This window comes from Leptodactylus fuscus, chromosome 5, assembly GCF_031893055.1.
Source record: "Leptodactylus fuscus isolate aLepFus1 chromosome 5, aLepFus1.hap2, whole genome shotgun sequence".
Classification (NCBI taxonomy): Eukaryota; Metazoa; Chordata; class Amphibia; order Anura; family Leptodactylidae; genus Leptodactylus; species Leptodactylus fuscus.
Window position 1 is genome coordinate 72,318,762 of NC_134269.1, and position 20,976 is coordinate 72,339,737.

The window sequence follows — 20,976 nt, forward strand, 5'->3', positions numbered from 1 at the left end:
TAGCGTCCACATGTATATACCTGTATAATTGTGTGTCCATAGCAAACACATATACATACCTGTGTCATTGTGTGTCCATAGCGTACATACATACATTCCCATTCATATATTATGTCAAGTGCTTTTTGGAACCAATTACACAGTGACCTACACAGTGACCTTCTACTCCTATCACAGCCTGAGGATGTGTAGAAACACACAATACACTCTCCAGCTCATAAATGTGAATGGAAATCACTGTTTCTTTCCAGAAGCTGTAACATTGCCCTGGTCGTGTGATGATCTCCTGTAGGTCCTAGTTCTCTGACGACTGTACTGTGGCAGTAATGAGTTGTGTATCTGAGTCTGGATGTGTTTCTGTGCTGGTGGTTTGGATCCCGCAGCATGTCAATTGTTGTATTGGATTCCGCAGTGGTTTACAACCTTTATAATGCAGGGCTAAGGCTTCATGTAGCTGGTTGTAGGAAAAAAAGTTGTCCTCCACAGACTTTCTGTTTCAATTCTACCTATAGGGAAACTTCCAGCATCTACGTAGGTGGAATTGACATGCTGCGATTTCCAAAGATGCTAAACTTTAGAAATTGCAGAATTTCAACTGTGTGTATTTTTCTGCAATGTGTGGATGGATTGAAAAACACTGCGGTTTCTGATGTGGCATTTCCGTTGCGACCAAACTGCAGCGTTTACGCCACGTGGGGTCCTAACCTAAAGGTTGAAAGATACTCTAGCCACAGAAGTTAAACCCATAGTGAAACCAGCCAATCCACTGCAGTGAAAGGTAGCTACAGCCACTATAAGGGTGCATTCACACGGAGTAACGTGCCACGTGACCTGGCACGCCTTGTGAGATTTTGAGCGCCGTATACGCTCCCATTGATTTCAATGGGAGCCTGGATCGTATACACCTCGTTATCACGGCCGCAAAATAACGCGGCGTATACAATCTAGGCTCCCATTGAAATCAATGGGAGCGTATACGTCGCTCAAAATCTCACACGGCTCATACGTGCCAGGTCACACGGCACGTTACGCCGTGTGAATGCACCCTAAGGCCCCTTCCCATTCTGCAAACAGAATTTTGAGTATTATGAGTATGAATGTAGAACACGTTGTGTAATACGTTTATGTTACTTAAAGAAGACTTTTTATATGATCTGACATTGATAGTGTTATATACCGCTAGAAAGTTGAATCCAGCACGCTATCAACTTTGCTGGTATGCGTCCTAGTGCCAGAGATATTGGTGCTGTTAGTTTCAGCACCAATATCCTTCCACTGTTAGGACCAGTTCACACGGAGTTAATGGGCGCGTATTCTGGCACGTATACACGTGTCAGAATGTGAGCGCTCAAAGCAGAATCCCATTCATTTCAATGGGTCGTTACAGGCGTATAACATGCTTAATTTTGCGCGCGCAAAATTACGCGCGTTATACGCCCGTTATGACCCATTGAAATGAATGGGATCTGTTTTGAGCGCTCACATTCTGACACGTGTATACGTGCCAAAATGCGAGCGCGTTAACTCCGTGTAAACTGGCCCTTAGAAGAACAGGCCCTGCAGCTCATGAATTCAGCGCACTTGCACAGTTGTCTATCGGCATATAATGTCAGAGGACATGAAAGGTCCTTTTAATGTAGTAGATAGTATATTACCATCTCAATCAGTGGTCCTCGAAAATTACTCTAGTCATTAAGTGATATAATGTAGTTTAAGGCGTCATTAATCGTATGGAATCCATAGTGTATAACCCGTAGATATGGATCTATATTCATGGGGCCAAGAATTGCCTGTAGCCCTTGAACAACTTGTTAGGAAATATTGTCTTAGGATCAGAAATAAATAAATAATTCCTGCGTATATTTTCAGCCATTTCCACGTCTGACTCTTCCCACTGTCACACGTGAATCCCTATGGCCTTTTCACCTAGTTTTACTGTTGTGTAATGGGAGACCTTCAGCTAGGTGTAGACTTTTGTTCAGCTGCTAAACACAACATCAGTGCAAAGTTCAACATATTACTAGATAAACCACTTCATACACGAGAATACTACAGTACTTCGATCACAACCAGAAAATGCCGTTCTAGACTTGTATGCAGTGTTAATGCTTTTCCAATAACTTACATATCGTAAAACCAGTTAGCCAACATGGTCGCTCAGCAACACTCTCTACCGCAACACTTAAGACTGTGATCTATGGCCAAACCGTTAAATGCAACCGGAAAACTCTCCTCTTCAGGAAAGCCTACCTTTTACAGTAATTCCCTGCCATATGACCAGATTCTATCCTCAAATGTCTCTTTCCACCTTCTCTTGTAGATTGTAAGGTCTTGTGGGTAGGTAAAGTAACTCAGTTCATGTTCAGGCCGGTTGCAATTAGCCGTGGGCTTAGCGCCATTCATTCAAGCAGGGCTGAAAAAATTCAACAGGAAGAGGACCTGTTGCATATTTTGCGGCCCGGACTGTCAGCCTGCACAGGAGACCGTGCTATTCATGGTCATGTGGATTGGCCCATGAAAATGAATGGCCCGGGAAAAAACCCAGTTAGCACACTGACCTTTCATATGGCCATCTGTAAGGGGCTTTATTGTACTTGTTTTTTGCACTGTGCAAGTAACCTTTTCATATGCACAGCACCAATGAATTTCTGGCACTGTAAAAAAATATATTTTATAGAAAATAGAAATCAGGGTTAGATGGTATGGAGCAATTCTTCCATCTAAATCAGACCTGGGCAATGTGCGGCCCGCAGGCCACATCCGGCCCTCTGACTGCTTCTATCCGGTCCGCATAGCTAGTGGAAGCTTTTTCAAGAACCTGGGATGATGTCATCGCAGCCTATCACCAGGATAGGCTATGACTCATTAGTGGGCAGAGCTACATGGGACTGTGTGCTTTCTGCAAGCTTCCAGCAATGGAGGCTGCTGGATGATAAAGAGAGAAGAGACAGCATGTGTGAGCAAGAGGGGGGGGGGAACTAGGGGCAGATGTAGGGGGGCAGTTCAACTGAATGCACATGGAGGGGGACATTAAACTAGGGGGAAGATGTTCAAGGACCTGGGATGATGTCATTACAGCCTATCACCAGGATAGGCTATGACTCGTTAGTGGGCGGAGCCACACGGGACTGTGTGCGAGACAGCATTTGTGAGCAAGAGGGGGGAACTAGGGGCAGATGTACGGGGGCAGTTAAACTTAATGCACATGTAGGGGGGACATTAAACTAGGGGGCAGATGGAGGAGGATATTGAACCATGGAGATAGCTGGAGGGGGACATGTCTGCCTTTAGTTGCCCCCAGTTTACTGTCCCCCTCCAGCTGCCCCAGGTTAATGTCCCCTCTAGTTTATACTGGTTTATACTGGGGCACCAGGAGAGGGACTTAATACTGTGGGACATTTGGAGGGAAACGTTATAATGTGGGGGTGTATAATGTTAGGGTGACTGTAGGAGGATTATACTTTGTAGGGCACATGGAAAAATTATTGAGAATGGGTGGAGCCAGCAGAGAAGTGGGTGGAGCTAAATTTGCCGCGACGCGTATGGCCCTCTAGAACAGTTACAATTTCTCATGTGGCCCCATGGGAAAATTAATTGCTAAATCATTTATATACAGTACATTTTTAAAGCACAAACTTTAGAATAGCATGAACATAAGAATGTCACTACCAAACCCGTAGATGACATCATCATTAGAGATGAGCGAACACTAAAATGTTCGAGGTTCGAAATTCGATTCGAACAGCCGCTCACTGTTCGAGTGTTCGAATGGGTTTCGAACCCCATTATAGTCTATGGGGAACATAAACTCGTTAAAGGGGAAACCCAAATTCGTGTCTGGAGGGTCACCAAGTCCACTATGACACCCCAGGAAATGATACCAACACCCTGGAATGACACTGGGACAGCAGGGGAAGCATGTCTGGGGGCATAAAAGTCACTTTATTTCATGGAAATCCCTGTCAGTTTGCGATTTTCGCAAGCTAACTTTTCCCCATAGAAATGCATTGGCCAGTGCTGATTGGCCAGAGTACGGAACTCGACCAATCAGCGCTGGCTCTGCTGGAGGAGGCGGAGTCTAAGATCGCTCCACACCAGTCTCCATTCAGGTCCGACCTTAGACTCCGCCTCCTCCGGCAGAGCCAGCGCTGATTGGCCAAAGGCTGGCCAATGCATTCCTATGCGAATGCAGACTTAGCAGTGCTGAGCCAGTTTTGCTCAACTACACATCTGATGCACACTCGGCACTGCTACATCAGATGTAGCAATCTGATGTAGCAGAGCCGAGGGTGCACTAGAACCCCTGTGCAAACTCAGTTCACGCTAATAGAATGCATTGGCCAGCGCTGATTGGCCAATGCATTCTATTAGCCCGATGAAGTAGAGCTGAATGTGTGTGCTAAGCACACACATTCAGCACTGCTTCATCACGCCAATACAATGCATTAGCCAGTGCTGATTGGCCAGAGTACGGAATTCGGCCAATCAGCGCTGGCTCTGCTGGAGGAGGCGGAGTCTAAGGTCGGACCTGAATGGAGACTGGTGTGGAGCGATCTTAGACTCCGCCTCCTCCAGCAGAGCCAGCGCTGATTGGCCGAATTCCGTACTCTGGCCAATCAGCACTGGCTAATGCATTGTATTGGCGTGATGAAGCAGTGCTGAATGTGTGTGCTTAGCACACACATTCAGCTCTACTTCATCGGGCTAATAGAATGCATTGGCCAGCGCTGATTGGCCGAATTCCGTACTCTGGCCAATCAGCACTGGCTAATGCATTGTATTGGCGTGATGAAGCAGTGCTGAATGTGTGTGCTTAGCACACACATTCAGCTCTACTTCATCGGGCTAATAGAATGCATTGGCCAGCGCTGATTGGCCGAATTCCGTACTCTGGCCAATCAGTGCTGGCCAATGCATTCTATTAGCTTGATGAAGCAGAGTGTGCACAAGGGTTCAAGCGCACCCTCGGCTCTGATGTAGCAGAGCCGAGGCTGCACAAGGGTTCAAGCGCACCCTCGGCTCTGATGTAGGAGAGCCGAGGGTGCACTTGAACCCTTGTGCACCCTCAGCTCTGCTACATCAGAGCCGAGGGTGCGCTTGAACCCTTGTGCACACTCTGCTTCATCAAGCTAATAGAATGCATTGGCCAGCGCTGATTGGCCAATGTATTCTATTAGCCTGATGAAGTAGAGCTGAATGTGTGTGCTAAGCACACACATTCAGCTCTACTTCATCGGGCTAATAGAATGCATTGGCCAGCGCTGATTGGCCAGAGTACGGAACTCGACCAATCAGCGCTGGCTCTGCTGGAGGAGGCGGAGTCTAAGATCGCTCCACACCAGTCTCCATTCAGGTCCGACCTTAGACTCCACCTCCTCCAGCAGAGCCAGCGCTGATTGGCCGAATTCCGTACTCTGGCCAATCAGCACTGGCTAATGCATTGTATTGGCGTGATGAAGCAGTGCTGAATGTGTGTGCTTAGCACACACATTCAGCTCTACTTCATCGGGCTAATAGAATGCATTGGCCAATCAGCGCTGGCCAATGCATTCTATTAGCGTGAACTGAGTTTGCACAGGGGTTCTAGTGCACCCTCGGCTCTGCTACATCAGATTGCTACATCTGATGTAGCAGTGCCGAGTGTGCATCAGATGTGTAGTTGAGCAAAACTGACTCAGCACTGCTAAGTCTCTGCATTCGCATAGGAATGCATTGGCCAGCCTTCGGCCAATCAGCGCTGGCTCTGCCGGAGGAGGCGGAGTCTAAGGTCGGACCTGAATGGAGACTGGTGTGGAGCGATCTTAGACTCCGCCTCCTCCAGCAGAGCCAGCGCTGATTGGTCGAGTTCCGTACTCTGGCCAATCAGCGCTGGCCAATGCATTCTATTAGCCCGATGAAGTAGAGCTGAATGTGTGTGCTTAGCACACACATTCAGCTCTACTTCATCAGGCTAATAGAATACATTGGCCAATCAGCGCTGGCCAATGCATTCTATTAGCTTGATGAAGCAGAGTGTGCACAAGGGTTCAAGCGCACCCTCGGCTCTGATGTAGCAGAGCTGAGGGTGCACAAGGGTTCAAGTGCACCCTCGGCTCTCCTACATCAGAGCCGAGGGTGCGCTTGAACCCTTGTGCAGCCTCGGCTCTGCTACATCAGAGCCGAGGGTGCGCTTGAACCCTTGTGCACACTCTGCTTCATCAAGCTAATAGAGTGCATTGGCCAGCGCTGATTGGCCAGAGTACGGAATTCGGCCAATCAGCGCTGGCCAATGCATCCCTATGGGAAAAAGTTTATCTCACAAAAATCATAATTACACACCCGATAGAGCCCCAAAAAGTTATTTTTAATAACATTCCCCCCTAAATAAAGGTTATCCCTAGCTATCCCTGCCTGTACAGCTATCCCTGTCTCATAGTCACAAAGTTCACATTCTCATATGACCCGGATTTGAAATCCACTATTCGTCTAAAATGGAGGTCACCTGATTTCGGCAGCCAATGACTTTTTCCAATTTTTTTCAATGCCCCCAGTGTCGTAGTTCCTGTCCCACCTCCCCTGCGCTGTTATTGGTGCAAAAAAGGCGCCAGGGAAGGTGGGAGGGGAATCGAATTTTGGCGCACTTTACCACGTGGTGTTCGATTCGATTCGAACATGGCGAACACCCTGATATCCGATCGAACATGTGTTCGATAGAACACTGTTCGCTCATCTCTAATCATCATCATTGACATCACTATGGCAGTAATATGGCAAGGAAGTCCGTCCATAGATGCCAGATAGGACAAGACGGAAAGACAGTGAGTGTAGAGGGCAGTTCTTCTCTGTCTTCACACAGTGAATGGAGAGGGAGAGGTTGATTCTTAGATGAGATATTATTCAAAGACAGCAAGCAGCTCTACTAACTGGGCTCATAGGTTGTTGTGATTTTTTTTTCTTGTGTTTTATTTGCTTGGTTGCAAGTATTTTTCATGTAACTGCCTTATATTTACTTTCAAGAGTTCCTGTATCTCCTATATTGTGGTGACTTAGGCTTTTCTTATCTATTTGTTTGCAGTTGTATAGTTACTCCTGGCAGAATGGCAGAACATTATCAGTAATGGATAGGGGAAGGAGCAGACTGCTCCTTATTGTACATGTTCACAGCCTGAGGGACAAATGTAAAATGTGTTTCAGCCATAATTTGATTATTATCAGAAAAAACTGATATGACACTATGTATGAAGGCGTACGTATACAGTCATAGAACACATTGTCCAGCAAAACCCTGCAGATATTTCAACTTTTCATGAAAACTCAGGTACCCTTTAAAAACCTATGTGTGGGAGAAAAAAATCCAAAAATATTATATTTGGAAGTATTAGAAATACAAGAGAGCTCTTCATCAGGTCAGTTTATGAATGACTGACCAGAGAACAAACTTAGACAACAAGGTATTGCTGCAATAAAACCTTTGTGGAAAGAACAGCCTGCACTCTGTAGTTGTGTTTTGTAAGTGTCCAAGGTGGTAGCCCTAGGAGAAGTAAACAGCCCAGCACCCATGTGTAGCCTGCAATCCTTTTAACCCTTTATTCTCAGGTGACCCCTTCTAAAATGTGACTTTTAGAAAGGTTTGCATAGTGACAAAAAGTGTACCTCAAGCATCATTGGGATCCTTTTGAAACTTGATTTGTCTTGTTGGTCAACACTCTGTTCACATTAACATTGTCACTTCAGTTCTTAACAGAGACTTATGCTCTCAAATAAACCATAAGGAGGAATGTGAGAAAGTTTATGGGTGAAATTCCACTCATTTACTTAGTTGTATTAAAGGGATTGTCCAAGATAACAGTTTTTTTACATGGAGGCTGGGGAAGAGGTGGAAAAAATAACTACTGTGAGAGAGTGAAGGATGTGGTCTGGGAAGACAGGTACATTCCAGCCTGGCACCTAAAGGGTGTTTGGTAAAGACCCACACCAGGGAGGTCAGCTGACTAATCAAGGCCTGATAATAGTCTGTGTGTGATGACTAAGAGTGTGGCACCATACTGACAGAGCTGACCTGTTAAGACTGAACATACAAAGCAGGTACTGTGCCACCAGTGGTTGTTGCCAAGGTGGGAGTTTGGTAGCCAGGCTTCTGTATATACAGGGAAAAGTTTGCTTGTGTTTAGTTTAGTTCTCAGCCGAGAAGGTTTTGTTTTGTTTATTTGTGCCTTTGCATAGGCAGTTAATGCACTGCAAGTGAATAAAGTCTGAACTTGTGTGCAACCCAGTGTCTGTCTCCCTGTTTCCTGCACTACATCTGGGTAACAGAAATATAAAAAACATACAGTATATAGTATGGGAGGAATAGAACTAAGTGATAGCATAGGGGAAAAGGACTTGGGCATAATAGTAGATCACAAATTCAACATGAGCCAACAGTGCGGTGCTGCTGTAAAAAAGGCTAATCAAATTCTATGATGTATTAAGACAAGCATTGAATCTAGATCAAGAGAGGTCATTATTCCGCTGTACTCTTCCCTGGTCAGACCACACCTGGAATACTGTGTACAGTTCTGGGCGCCTCAATTCAAGAAAGACATCGATATATTGGAGCAAGTCCAGAGAAGAGCAACCAAAATGGTGGAAGGTCTGCAAACCATGTCCTATGAGGAGCGGCTAAAAGAACTGGGATTGTTTAGTTTGCAGAAGAGAAGGCTGAGGGGAGATTTAATAGCAGTCTACAAATATCTGAAAGGTAGTCACAGTGCAGAGGGATCTACCCTATTCTCATTAGCACAAGGAAGTACAAGAAGCAATGGGATGAAACTAAAGGGAAAGAGATGCAGATTAGACATTAGGAAAAACTTTCTGACAGTCAGGGTAGTGAGAGAGTGGAATAGGCTGCCACGGGAGGTGGTGGGCGCTCCATCAATGGAAATCTTCAAGCGGAATCTGGATAAACATATAGCTGGGATGATTTAGGAAAACCTGCACTCGCAGGGGGTTGGACTCGATGGCCCTTGAGGTCCCTTCCAACTCTACTATAAAAAGAAAAAAAAAAAAGGGTAACAAATGGCATACAGTAATAATATGCAAATGTTTTCTAAAATAAAAGTAAAGAAATCAAACGTCTAAAACTTACACAGTTAGGCTTAAGATCTATGCCAGGGGGCAGGTAGAGAGAAAACAGAACAAACCTTCAACTTTCAAGAGTCTCCCAGAAATTAGCAAAGTTTTCTCATATATTAAGTCTAAGCCACAGGCAAAAAGCACTGTGGGAAAAACCATGGCAGAAACACATCACAGTTTTTCCCGCAGCACTTTTTGCAGAAAAGGAAACAGGAAAACGCTGCAGACTTTCTGACTTTATTTTACCTGTAGGGAAACCACTAGCGCTTCTGTAGGTATACGCTACATGCTACAATTTACTAAAACGCAAGCATTTTTGAAATTGCAGCATTTCCACTTCAGGTTTTTTTCTGCAATGTGTGGACGGGAATAGCCAGAATCCCATTCACTTTGCAGGTACTGTAAAACACCACGGACATATCACAACATGTACACTACGTGGGGACCCGGGTTAAGAAGGTTTTATGTCTTTAATGTCCAACCCCTTTCCACTGATGCAGGGGCGGATCCAGGGCCAGGCGAGCCGGGCAACTGCCCCGGCCCTAACAAAATGGTCCCGGTCAGCTCGGCATAGTCGGGCAAGTGCCGGGGCCCACAGAGCCCCTGGGGGCCCCCCGGCACTTGCCTGTCACGATTTCAGCTCATCGGCGTCCGTCCGCCGATGAGCTGAATCACGATTAAAGCAGGAGCTGTGAGCTCAGCTCCTGCTTTAAAGCTCCGGCCCGGCTTGCGTGTGTAGGCGCGATGACGTCATCACATCACGCTTACACACGCAAGCTGGGCCGCAGCTAAGCAGGAGCTGAGGTCACAGCTCCTGCATCGCGTATGTGACTGGAGTGAGAGAGAGGAGCGTCGGGGGAACAATGGAAGGTGAGTGATAGAAGGTGAGTGTAAGTGTTTGTTTTGTATTAAATATTAAGGTGGAACATAATGAAGGGTGCCCATGAAACTGGGGGCAAATGAAGGGGAGGGGGGGAACGGCATGACACTGGAGAAGATGAAGGGGGTGGGGAGAGAACGGCATGACACTGGGGACAGAGATGGAGGGGGCCCAATGAAACTGGGGGGCAAATGAAGGGGAGGGGGGACATTAAACTGTGGGCAGATGAAGGGGAGAACGTGATGAAACTAGGGACAGAGATGGAGGGGGGGACATGAAACTGGGGGCAGAGGAAGGGTGTATATGAAACTGGGGGAGAGATGGAGGGGGGGCATATAATTTACGGGTGACTGTAGGAGGATTATACTGTGTGGGAGCACATGATAAATGAATGAGAATGGGTGTGTCAGGATACGGAGTCGCCGCGGTCTCCTTGCTGCGCGGCGTCTCCCTTGGAGATGTGTTAGGAGTTCTATTGGGTGTGCTTAGGTCATTAAGGGTTAATCTTTTCCTTGCCTTCAGTCTCCATGGCGTTAGCCATCAGGTGTGTTCTCTGCTGCTATTTAAACCCCACCCAGGCATGGATCCTTGCCAGCCATTCACTTTGGGTTTCCTGGTCCCCCTGCTCAGTCTTATTCCCTGTCTGTTTGTATTCCATATGTTTCTTGGTTTTTATACCCGGCTTGTATTTTTGACTATCTCTTGTCTTTTGATTCGGTACCTTTATTATATCTCCTGGCTTGACCTCTTGCTCGTCTTACCTCGCCTTCTCTTCTGTGTCTTGCTGGGACTTGAGGTCCTCCCTGGTTCCATGCTGTTTAGTCTTTTGTTTTGCATTGCAGTTACACTGTGCTTTTTGTTTAGGTGTGACCCCTGTGACTCCAGTCCCTAGGACTTTCAGGGCCTCCTCTCCCCTTATCCTAGCTGCCGGGATAGAAGCGTAAGGAGTCGTGGTAGGCGCACTTCAATTAGGAAGTGCATGGGTCTGCCTCATCTCAGATACTACAGCATAGTTATAGCTGCAGGGCCTACGACCCCTTTTGTCATTAGTTGCACAGTGTTGCTTTTCCAGCTGTGTCACTTTGCACTGCCTGACCCTGACTCCAATCCTTACAGGGTGGAATCAACATAAAAGTGGGTGGAGCCAAATTTGCCCCGGCGCGCAGAGCGCGCTGCACATTTTACCCCTCTTTCTACTCTTTAAAAATTGGGAGGTATGGCGTTAGTGATGCCACACTCCTGCATGACGTCACTCGCTTCATCTGCAACGCACAGTGTCTCGACTCCCCCCGCCTCCTTTACAAGGGGGCCCACTGAGGCTCTGTCACCCAAGGGCCCATAAAAACCTGGAGCCGGTCCTGGGTCAGCATGTCCCGATTTCAACTCATCGGCGTCCTACGGACGCCGATGAGCTGAATACATAGGCGTTTAAAGCAGGAGCTGTAACACTGAGCTCCGGCATTTGTAGTCGCGATGTGATGACGTCACATCGCGCCTACAATATGTGTATGAGGGAGAGAGCTGCGGGGGAACGAGGAAAGGTGAGTGTGTGTGAGAACAGTATGACGCTGGGGCAGATGGAGGGGGAGAGAACAGTATGACACTGGGGCAGATGAAGGGGAGAGAACAGCATGACACTGGGGCAGATGAAGGGGGGAGAACAGCATGACACTGGGGCAGATGGAGGGGGGAGAACAGCATGACACTGGGGCAGATGGAGGGGGGGAGAACAGCATGACACTAGGGCAGATGGGGGAGAATAGCATCACACTGGGGCAGATAGAGGGGGGAGAACAGCATGACACTGGGGCAGATGAAGGAGGGAGAATAGCATGACACTGGGGTGGATGGAGGGGGGAGAACAGCATGACACTGGGGCAGATGAAGGGGCGAGAACGGCATGACACTGGGGCAAATGAAGGGGGAGAGAACGGCATGACACTGGGGCAAATGAAGGGGGGGAGAATGGCATGACACTGGGGCAAATGAAGGGGGGGAGAACGGTATGACACTGGGGCAAATGAAGTGGGGGGGGAGAATGGCATGACACTGAGGCAGATGAAGGGGGGAGAATGGCATGATACTGGGGCAGATGAAGGGGGGGATGGCATGATACTGGGGCAGATGAAGGGGGGATGGCATGACACTGGGGCAGATAAAGGGGGGAGAATGGCATGACACTGGGGCAGATGAAGGGGGGGAGAATGGCATGACACTGGGGCAGATGAAGGGGGGGAGAATGGCATGACATTGGGGCAGATGAAGGGGGGAGAACGGCATGACACTGGGGCAGAGACGGGGGGACATGAAACTGGGCAGATAAAGGGGGAGAATGGCATGAAACTGGGGACAGAGATAGAGGGGGGGACATGAAACTAGGGGTAGATGAAGGGTGTATATGAAAATGGGGAGAGATGGAGGGGGGACATATAATTTACGGGTGACTGTAGAAGGATTATACTGTATGGAATCACATGAAAAATGAATGAGAATGGGCGGAGTCAACATAAAAGTGGGTGGGGCCTAATTTGCTGCGGCGCGCTGCGCGTAGGGCCCCGCCAAAGTCAATTGCCCAGGGCCCTGCAAACCCTGGATCCGCCACTGCACTGATGGCATGATGGTGGTGGCCAGAGTCTTTCATTTTGGGTAGATGTCCTAATCACAGCTACCACCATAAACCTTATCAATAAACCTTGCAATAAACAGACCAGTGACAAATCCAGCAGTCCCTCAAGGAACCTTTTGAAGTTACCACAAATGACCAATACAGATGCCAAGACTAATTTTAATATATCTCTTGGATATGTCATAAATACCACCAGGTTACATGAGGCAAAAGAGGTTATTCAGTGTTTAATGACAGAAAAGGTCACATAAAAGATTAGTGACAGCGGTCACCGAAACAGTAAAAAAAGAATGAAAGGGCAAAAAAAGTTGCCATTGAAGCTTTTTGATTTCTGCTGGTGTTTTATTTGTCTATTTGTTTCATTGCATTTTTTATAGTGATTTTTACGCAATGTGAAAATAGACTGTAAATTTTCTAGTACACATTTGATGTCTCTGACATTGTCACATTACTGCAGGAACTAACTATGAGCCCATGCAACAGACAGAAATGGGGGAGAATGGCATGACACTGGGGCAAATGAAGGGGGGGAGAATGGCATGACACTGAGGCAGATGAAGGGGGGAGAATGGCATGATACTGGGGCAGATGAAGGGGGGGATGGCATGATACTGGGGCAGATGAAGGGGGGGATGGCATGACACTGGGGCAGATTGTGTCATTTTGTAACTCTACCTGCTTTTTCTTTTTATAGCTCCCACCGTATTTCTTGCTTGTAAAACAGTCAAGAGGCCCCTACACTAAGGGGGGATTTACCGATACCGAATGCACAAAAATGCATTCATTTTTTTTTTTAGATGTTTTTTTGTTGAAAAGTTGGTGGGCTTAATTTTAGGGTAAATTTTGATGCAGATCAACCGCTAGGTGGTATCAAACTGGTCATAAGTGTCTAAAGATACAATAAATTTATCAAGTCAGTTCAAGTTGGGCTTAAATTCGTTGCATCTTGGCGCTGCTACTGTCATAGAGACTCGGCTCAGTTACTGTATTCTGTTTGCTCTGTACCGTTGTTGCTCTCTGCTGTTTGATTTGTTTACAGGTCCCTATAGTTTGGACCTGTCCTGTTTTTATAGTTGTGTGGTTTGTTTTGTATATTTGATATAAGTAAAGAATTTATTTAAAAATTTGTTGCATCTTTAGACTGCTTGATCTAAATTTATGCTGTCTAAATATTAGATAGAATCACTAAATCTGCCCTTCAAACTTGACGGAATGAGTAATTTTCCAATGTGACCGTCAAACTGATCATTGGGGGTACCCGGGTGTTCAGTCCTGCCAGTCTTCAACTGAGGATAGATCATCATTTGATAAACCTCCGTAACAACATATGATCGAGTGTTTGCTTCAAGTAAACTGCTTATAAAATAATGCACTGTCATTGAAATAACTTGAAACCCGAGTTGTATTGTGATGTATTTGCCTAAGCCCAGGAGCTACAAGGTCCTCTCAGTGCAATGTGCCATTTATAAAGCTGGTGTTGTCTTAGGTGGCACAGGGGCTTTTGGGAGCTTTCTGTAAACTCTTACTCTGCATCCCCAATAGTTACACTACTTTGTTTATCTACTCTGTAGATCTCATTACTAAGTCTGCTCTGAGACAAGTGTAATGCGGGCACATTTTAGTGTCCATATTTTGACAAAAGAGTCAGACCTCAAAATGTGTTTATTTAAAGCTGTGGATATGCGGGGCATTATTGCAGTAATATAGCCGCTATAATGCACCTTAAGCCCCTTGCAGTCGAGCGTATAAATGGTCAGTGTGTCTCTGAGTTTTGCCCAGGTGGCACACTGACCCATTCATTTCTATGGGCCTGTACACATGACTATGAATTAGACCTAAAGGAGACAAAATGTCTCTTCTTTTTGGATGCGGCTCTCTAGTTTATCTCATATCTCAAGTGATGTTATAAGGATTCTTGAAAGGCAGAGCTTTCAACTTTCTTCCAGAGCTTTCAGGCTTTTCTTGATCAGTTCTTGAAGGTTCCCATCAGGTCATCAGGGGGAATTGAAGCCTCTTTTTTCCAGTCTGTTCTTCTCTTATGCTACCATCACAATCACTGACCCTTTTCCTGAATCAGGGTCTATTCACACGGAGGATTTTGGCGCTGAATCCGTGTCAAAATCCACGTAGAAAAAACGCCTCCTCATAGAGTTCTTTGGGTTCTGCTAGCTTGTTTTTTTTTTCCACTAGCAGAAAAAAGCTTCCTTCAGGCGGATTCCTGAAAACACCAACACAGTCAATGGGAGGTGGAAAATCCACGTGGATTTGGCAAAAAACATGTGGAAAACCCGCTAGCGTTTTTTTTCAAGGTCCATACACTGTGCTGGAGGAAAAAAACATTTCCTAATTCCTGAAGCAGATTCTTTCCTCACCAAAATCCTTGCCAAATTCAGTGTGAATGGACCCTCAGGCTGAGTTCACACTGAGTTTTTTGGTCAGGATTTTGAGGCCGAATTTGCCTCAAAATCCTGACCAAAAAGACGGCTCCCATTGATTTCAATGGGAGCCGGTTGTTTCTTTTTTTCCGGGAGCCATTTGTTCCAGCTCCCAGAGAAAAGAACGGATATGCTCATTCTTCAGGTTGAGTCGCCTCGCGAATCCGCCTGAAGACACTCCCGACTAGGCCCATTCATTTAGGCTTAATCTGGATCGCAGTGCTGCTACTAGATGCCGGTGAACTGCACCGGCATCCAGTCGCGGCTACCCCGTATTTTGGACCGGAACCTGAGGCGGCCTCCGTGTCAAATTCCAGTCCAAAATTCTCGCAAAATATGTGAAATTAGCCTTCAAGGATCTTTGCCTGATTCTGTCTGAACATATTTGTCATTTATGTAGGAGTCGGCGTCACAGCCAAAGTTGGGTTGTTAAAAAAAATAAAAACATATGAGTTGGACTTGCTCTATCCGACTGACTACACAGCTCTGGTTTGTTCTACTGTTCACAGGGACCTTTTTATTTTTTATTTTTAGATACAAAACTTTGCTAGTTTGTTTTGTCTTACCACATATAATGTTCTCATTGCTCTTTCTCTTATATTGCTTTAAAGAGCTCAAGGATGCCATAGATGAAATCATGCCCGAGCTCAGGAAAGAAAACGCCAGAGTTTTCTACCTAAGTGAAACATCCGTCAGTGAAGGAACAGAAACATTTCTCGACAAAGTCAAAGCAGCTTCATGCGACTCTGTACCAAAATCCTTGAGGTCATTTGTCGGGGCAAAAACACTGGCAATGTACATTTATACATCTGGAACCACAGGTAATGCTTCTCCTGGTATCTTGGATCTGAAATTCTAACATAACCACCATATTATATGAATTCAGGTTTGTAAAAACAGTCCAATGTGAATTATACAACACATTAAATAGTTTGCAATGTAGGGGGGTGGAAACATCTGAAACAACAAGAAAAATCTAAAACGAATAGCCATATTAAGGCTGGGGCCCCGCGGAACGTAAACACTGCGATTTGCCCGCAGCAGAGACGCTGCAGGAAAAATCGCGGCCTTGTACAGTGCAGGCGTTGTACACTTTGCAGAAAAGATCGCAGCGCGGACAAGCTGCGATTTGCAAAGCCGTTGCGGCTTTGCAAATCGCAGCATGTCAAATATATCTACGGAAACGCCGGCGGCTATCCCGTAGATATAATGTTAAGAGAAAGTCCACAGAGGAAAACTCTGAACTTTCTCTTAAAAGCGCTGCAGAAAGAACCGCAATGCGATCACGCCGCGGTTCTTTCCGCAGTGCTTTAGTGCTGCAAATACGGCCCGTGGGGCCTTAGCCTAAATAAGGTACGTGGTTGGTTTAAAAATGTTTTTATTTGTTTGGGGTTCTCCAAAATGCCATCCCACACCTAATACCCACAGCAATTGTAGCGTGTGCAAACATGGCCTTAGAAATGTTTGTTCAGCCTTTTTGTTAGCTATACTGTACTGTTGACAAATATTAACAATTTTTAATATTTTTATTAAAGGGACCATTTGCTAATTCAAAGCCAGATCATATTCCATGGTTCATAACCAGATATGATTAGGTTTAGGTATGCGTGGCCTTGAAAGCAAAAACATGCTTTGTGGTTTGGATATTTCAATAATTTAGCATTTTTTTGGTGATACATTGGTAGGCTATTTCCATTTTAATATGCTTTTTCTGTTTAAACATCTAGGAAAATGGAACAGAAAAGTAGGAAAAACTTTTTTTTTTTTTTTTTTTTTTTTACATTTTGAAAAAAATAGAGCAAGGTACCACCGAACTAGAAAAAGAAGAGAGCAGGACCAAACAAAACAGAAGGCTGGGTGCATGCCCCACAATCCAGACCCAATGACTATATAGGAAAACCCAAAAATAGGCAGCACTCAATAGCAAGAAAAAAAACCAAAGGGACTTTTCATTAGCCCAGTGCAAAGTTTCAGTCCTTAAAAGACCTTTTTCAATAAGTGTAATGAATGTGATATAACAATAATGTGATATAAAGGGTTTATATAGTGCATCATAGGGAAATAAATCTAAAAATCACTACCAATAAATACATGAAAGCTATGTTATCACAAAACACCAGTGCATAGATATAATGAAACTACAAAGTTCATAGATATGCATGTAAAACAACCCTAATTACTGTGATACAATCAATAAATAGGGGATTAGATTAATAGAATCTCACATGTCTATAATTGACCTTATACTGAGTTAGGTGAAGTTGAGAGACAGACAAGACTCACATGGTCCACCTGTAAATACACCATTATGATGTCCCGATAGCACAACGGAGCAAGTCAGTAAAAGAAAACAGGCAGTGCAACCTCTGGATCAAGTTAGGCAGGTTACATGGTCATGCGAAACATCATGGCTTCCTTTATCCATACACACAGTGCTCAGGAAGGCATTGACAGTAATATACTATCTTTGTATTCTCTATGGGGACTCTGCTATCTACGTGCAGATAAAGTCATTAGATGCGTGATACAGTTTTGAGACCCCAGGTGATTTTTTTTTTTTTAAAAAAAAATTTAAATACTGATGACCTGCCTACGGATTCTGTTTGTATGTGATCCCTAGACCTTTTATCAGTAAACTGCATTGGATGAAGCCAAAAGCAGGTTTGCTTCTATTCATGTAATAGGAGCAGATATGCAGCCCAATCCACTGTGTAGCAGTGAACGTGGGGTATATTACTAGAAAGGCAGCAGAGCTGTATCCTGCCAGGTCTAGTGCAGTAGCTATTGGCGGTCACGGGCAGCCAAATCTGCTGTTCAGTGTGGAGTCCAAATGTTGGGTCTCCACTGATCAGATACAGATGAGTGATGACCTATATTGTGGATAGGTCTTCCTAAAAAAAAAAGTGGTGGTCAAAAAACCCCTTTAGATTTTAGAACGACAAATATATTTAACACAAAGAGGTTTTATATAAAAAATCTGAATAAATAATGAAACAGTTGCAATTAACATCAGTTTACTAAGTGACAGACTGGTACAGAGGGACAGGGGGTCTTTCCTGTAAGAGACTAGGAGAGGGGGCAGTAGGTGAGTGTAGAAGATACTTATACAATTAGGTAGTGGAGATGGCATATTAGAGTTTGTAAGGTTTGGAGGGCTTTCAGATTGAAATACCTCTGTACAGGAGATACACAGGAGACATCTTGGAGACAATAATGGAAGAAGCTGACGAGTGCAGAAAAGGTCTTGTGAGGACTAGAAAGTACATGCAGGTAGACATCAGGATATTAGGGCAAAGCTATATGGATGGGGAAAGGTAGTGGACATTATTTTATACCATTGTGTGTATTTTGAAATGAATTAATTGGGCATTGGGTGGACAGTGAAAAGATGGGTGGAAAGGATCTACAGGACCAACAGAGTGGTGGATTAACTGGGTAGAGTGGATCATGGACAAGAGGTACAACAGTGTTATAGGGAGGCCACAACTGAGGATGTTGCAGTAGTCTAGGTAGAAAACGATGAGGGTGTGTACAAGGTTTTTGTGTGTTGTTTTTTTTTTTTTTTTTTTAAATATTCCCTCTTTTTTCTCAACAGGACTTCCAAAGGCAGCCATTATAAACCACCAGCGCATTACTATGGCTAGTGGCCTGTTTGAACTTTGCCATGTCCGTCCACGAGACATTGTATATATTAGCCTCCCATTGTACCACAGCTCAGCTATGTTGATTGGTGTCCATGGCACTATCCTTAAAGGTAACATTACTTTCTTTGATGGCTTCTGTCTGTTTCTATCTGGTTGTTCATTCATTTGTGTCACCGTAGTGTAGAAAGCAAAAGCTGAACACACTGGTTGGTGTAAACAACAAATTCACAATCCACTGCGACAGTTTTGTTGCATTTCTCATGGATGCAAGTCAATGAATGAAGACGGAATTTCAGAAAATGTAAAGTCAACTATAAATGGAAAACCAACAATTTCATTTATATAGCAATCGAGTGATTAACCTTTATAGGAAAGCTGTCAGATTATTACAAAGCCAGAATCGGTCAGGATTACTGCATCTATTGACAGGCATCTATGTCTGACATAGTACAGAAGACGACAACTCACTGACAGGCAGTGGAGAAGGGAATTCATAGCACAATGTTTTCTATTGGTTCTTGAGTATTGATGTATAGTATGAGATTTTATGATTTACTCCTGTTTTTTGTGTCTTCTAGGTGCTACTATCGTCTTGCGCAGGAAGTTTTCAGCCAGTCAGTTTTGGGATGATTGCAGAAAATATAATGTGACTGTTGTGCAATACATTGGGGAAGTGCTGCGATACCTCTGTAACGTCCCTAAGGTACCTTTATCTTCTGGTGATTTTAATTGGATCAGTTGTTTGATGTCTTAGTATTCAGTCTTTGAGTCAGATGATAGCACAGAAATCAGACCAGAAGCGTAACTTTCATCCTCTGGACCCACTACCTACCATGCGCCATTTATATTGCTGTTGTCTTCTTATGTGATGCACATGCTGTGTTATTTTTTTGAGTAAACCGTAAAAAAGAAATGCACATAGAAAGGACCTTCCATTTTTATATAATCATGGAAGTCAATGAGGATGGATATAAAGTCTTCTTCCATTTGTATCAATCAGGAAAACTTTATTAGTTATTGTTCTGATCCTCTCAGAAATGCTTAGTTAAATAGTTTTTCACAATTCTTGCTTATTATATGGTTTCCATCTCATGAAGTAACAGTGTGTCACTAGGATATGCCACAATACGTCCCACATTTGAGACTGACGGATACAGTGCTGATTTAGCCATGTATCCCCCTTTATCTATTGTGTCCCCCTTCATTGGCTGCACTCTCACGGATCATAACATCAAATCTGAGTGATACTAGTATATTCACTTTTTCTGAGATGGAAATATTTCTTTAAACATTGTCACTGTCTTCTTTAAAGGGATTTTCTAGTTTGAGCACTTCTTTTTTTTTCTAGGCCTCTGAACAATAATCTAGTTAGAAGATATCTTCCTGCTGACACCTCCAAGTCAGCTGCATTTTCCTGGTGACAGGTTCCCTTTGATATCCCTGCAGAGTCACCACATAAAAAGCAAAGTATTACACAGTTTCCCACACAAACAGTTTGGCATTTTATATAATCCCCTATACTTGACAGTTATATAGCAGACTATGAACCATGCTTTACAATAGAAGGCATAGTCTTTACTGTTGCTGATGTGCAGGTCCTGTCCAGGTTCCCATGTGTAGGTACAGGTCTGATTGACATCTGGTTTCTCTCAGACAGATGACGATGCATCCCATAATGTTCGGATTGCCATTGGGAATGGTCTGCGGACTGACGTGTGGAGTGAGTTCTTGAGAAGATTTGGTGATGTTCAAATGTATGAGTTTTATGCAGCTACAGAAGGAAATGTTCTGTTCTTGAATTACACTAACACAGTTGGAGCAGTGGGAAGAGTCAATTCCTTGCTCAAGGTAGGTTTCTAAAAGACCAGGATGCCTAGAGGGTAAATCAAACATATATATATATAATTGTTTAGCTTTGCACTATTTTAAGCGTGTATATAGTACTATGATAATCATATGTATACATGTAAGATTTATGTGTTTCTTTATTATAATCTAGAGCAGAATTTCTGTGCACTCATTGTGAGCGGTTTACTTTGGCTATTAGTATACTATACACTTTCTTTCCAGCAGCATCTGTCCTACACTAGATATATATTCTACATAGATATATATGATTAGATTGGATTAAATGAGTATATATTTATATAATTTATTTTCTCTGCATTATTATGTCCTTGTTTTTTGCATTGAATGTTCACACTTAACCCATTGTGCCCATCCCTTACCCAACCAGTCGACCTTTTTTCACATTCTCTTTATAATTCTTACAGTACTTCTATATTTCCCCATAAATAT

General features: G+C 44.3%; 1 protein-coding gene across 1 annotated transcript in view; it reads left to right on the plus strand.

Moving 5' to 3' along the window:
- The window catches only part of SLC27A2 (solute carrier family 27 member 2), a 44,042-nt gene that overhangs the window by 12,154 nt on the left and 10,912 nt on the right, over positions 1 to 20,976 (plus strand). The window contains exons 2-5 of the mRNA XM_075273391.1: positions 15,646 to 15,855; positions 18,630 to 18,788; positions 19,257 to 19,381; positions 20,332 to 20,526. Coding sequence (XP_075129492.1) covers positions 15,646 to 15,855; positions 18,630 to 18,788; positions 19,257 to 19,381; positions 20,332 to 20,526 — 689 coding nt within the window. The remainder of the gene's footprint in view (positions 1 to 15,645; positions 15,856 to 18,629; positions 18,789 to 19,256; positions 19,382 to 20,331; positions 20,527 to 20,976) is intronic.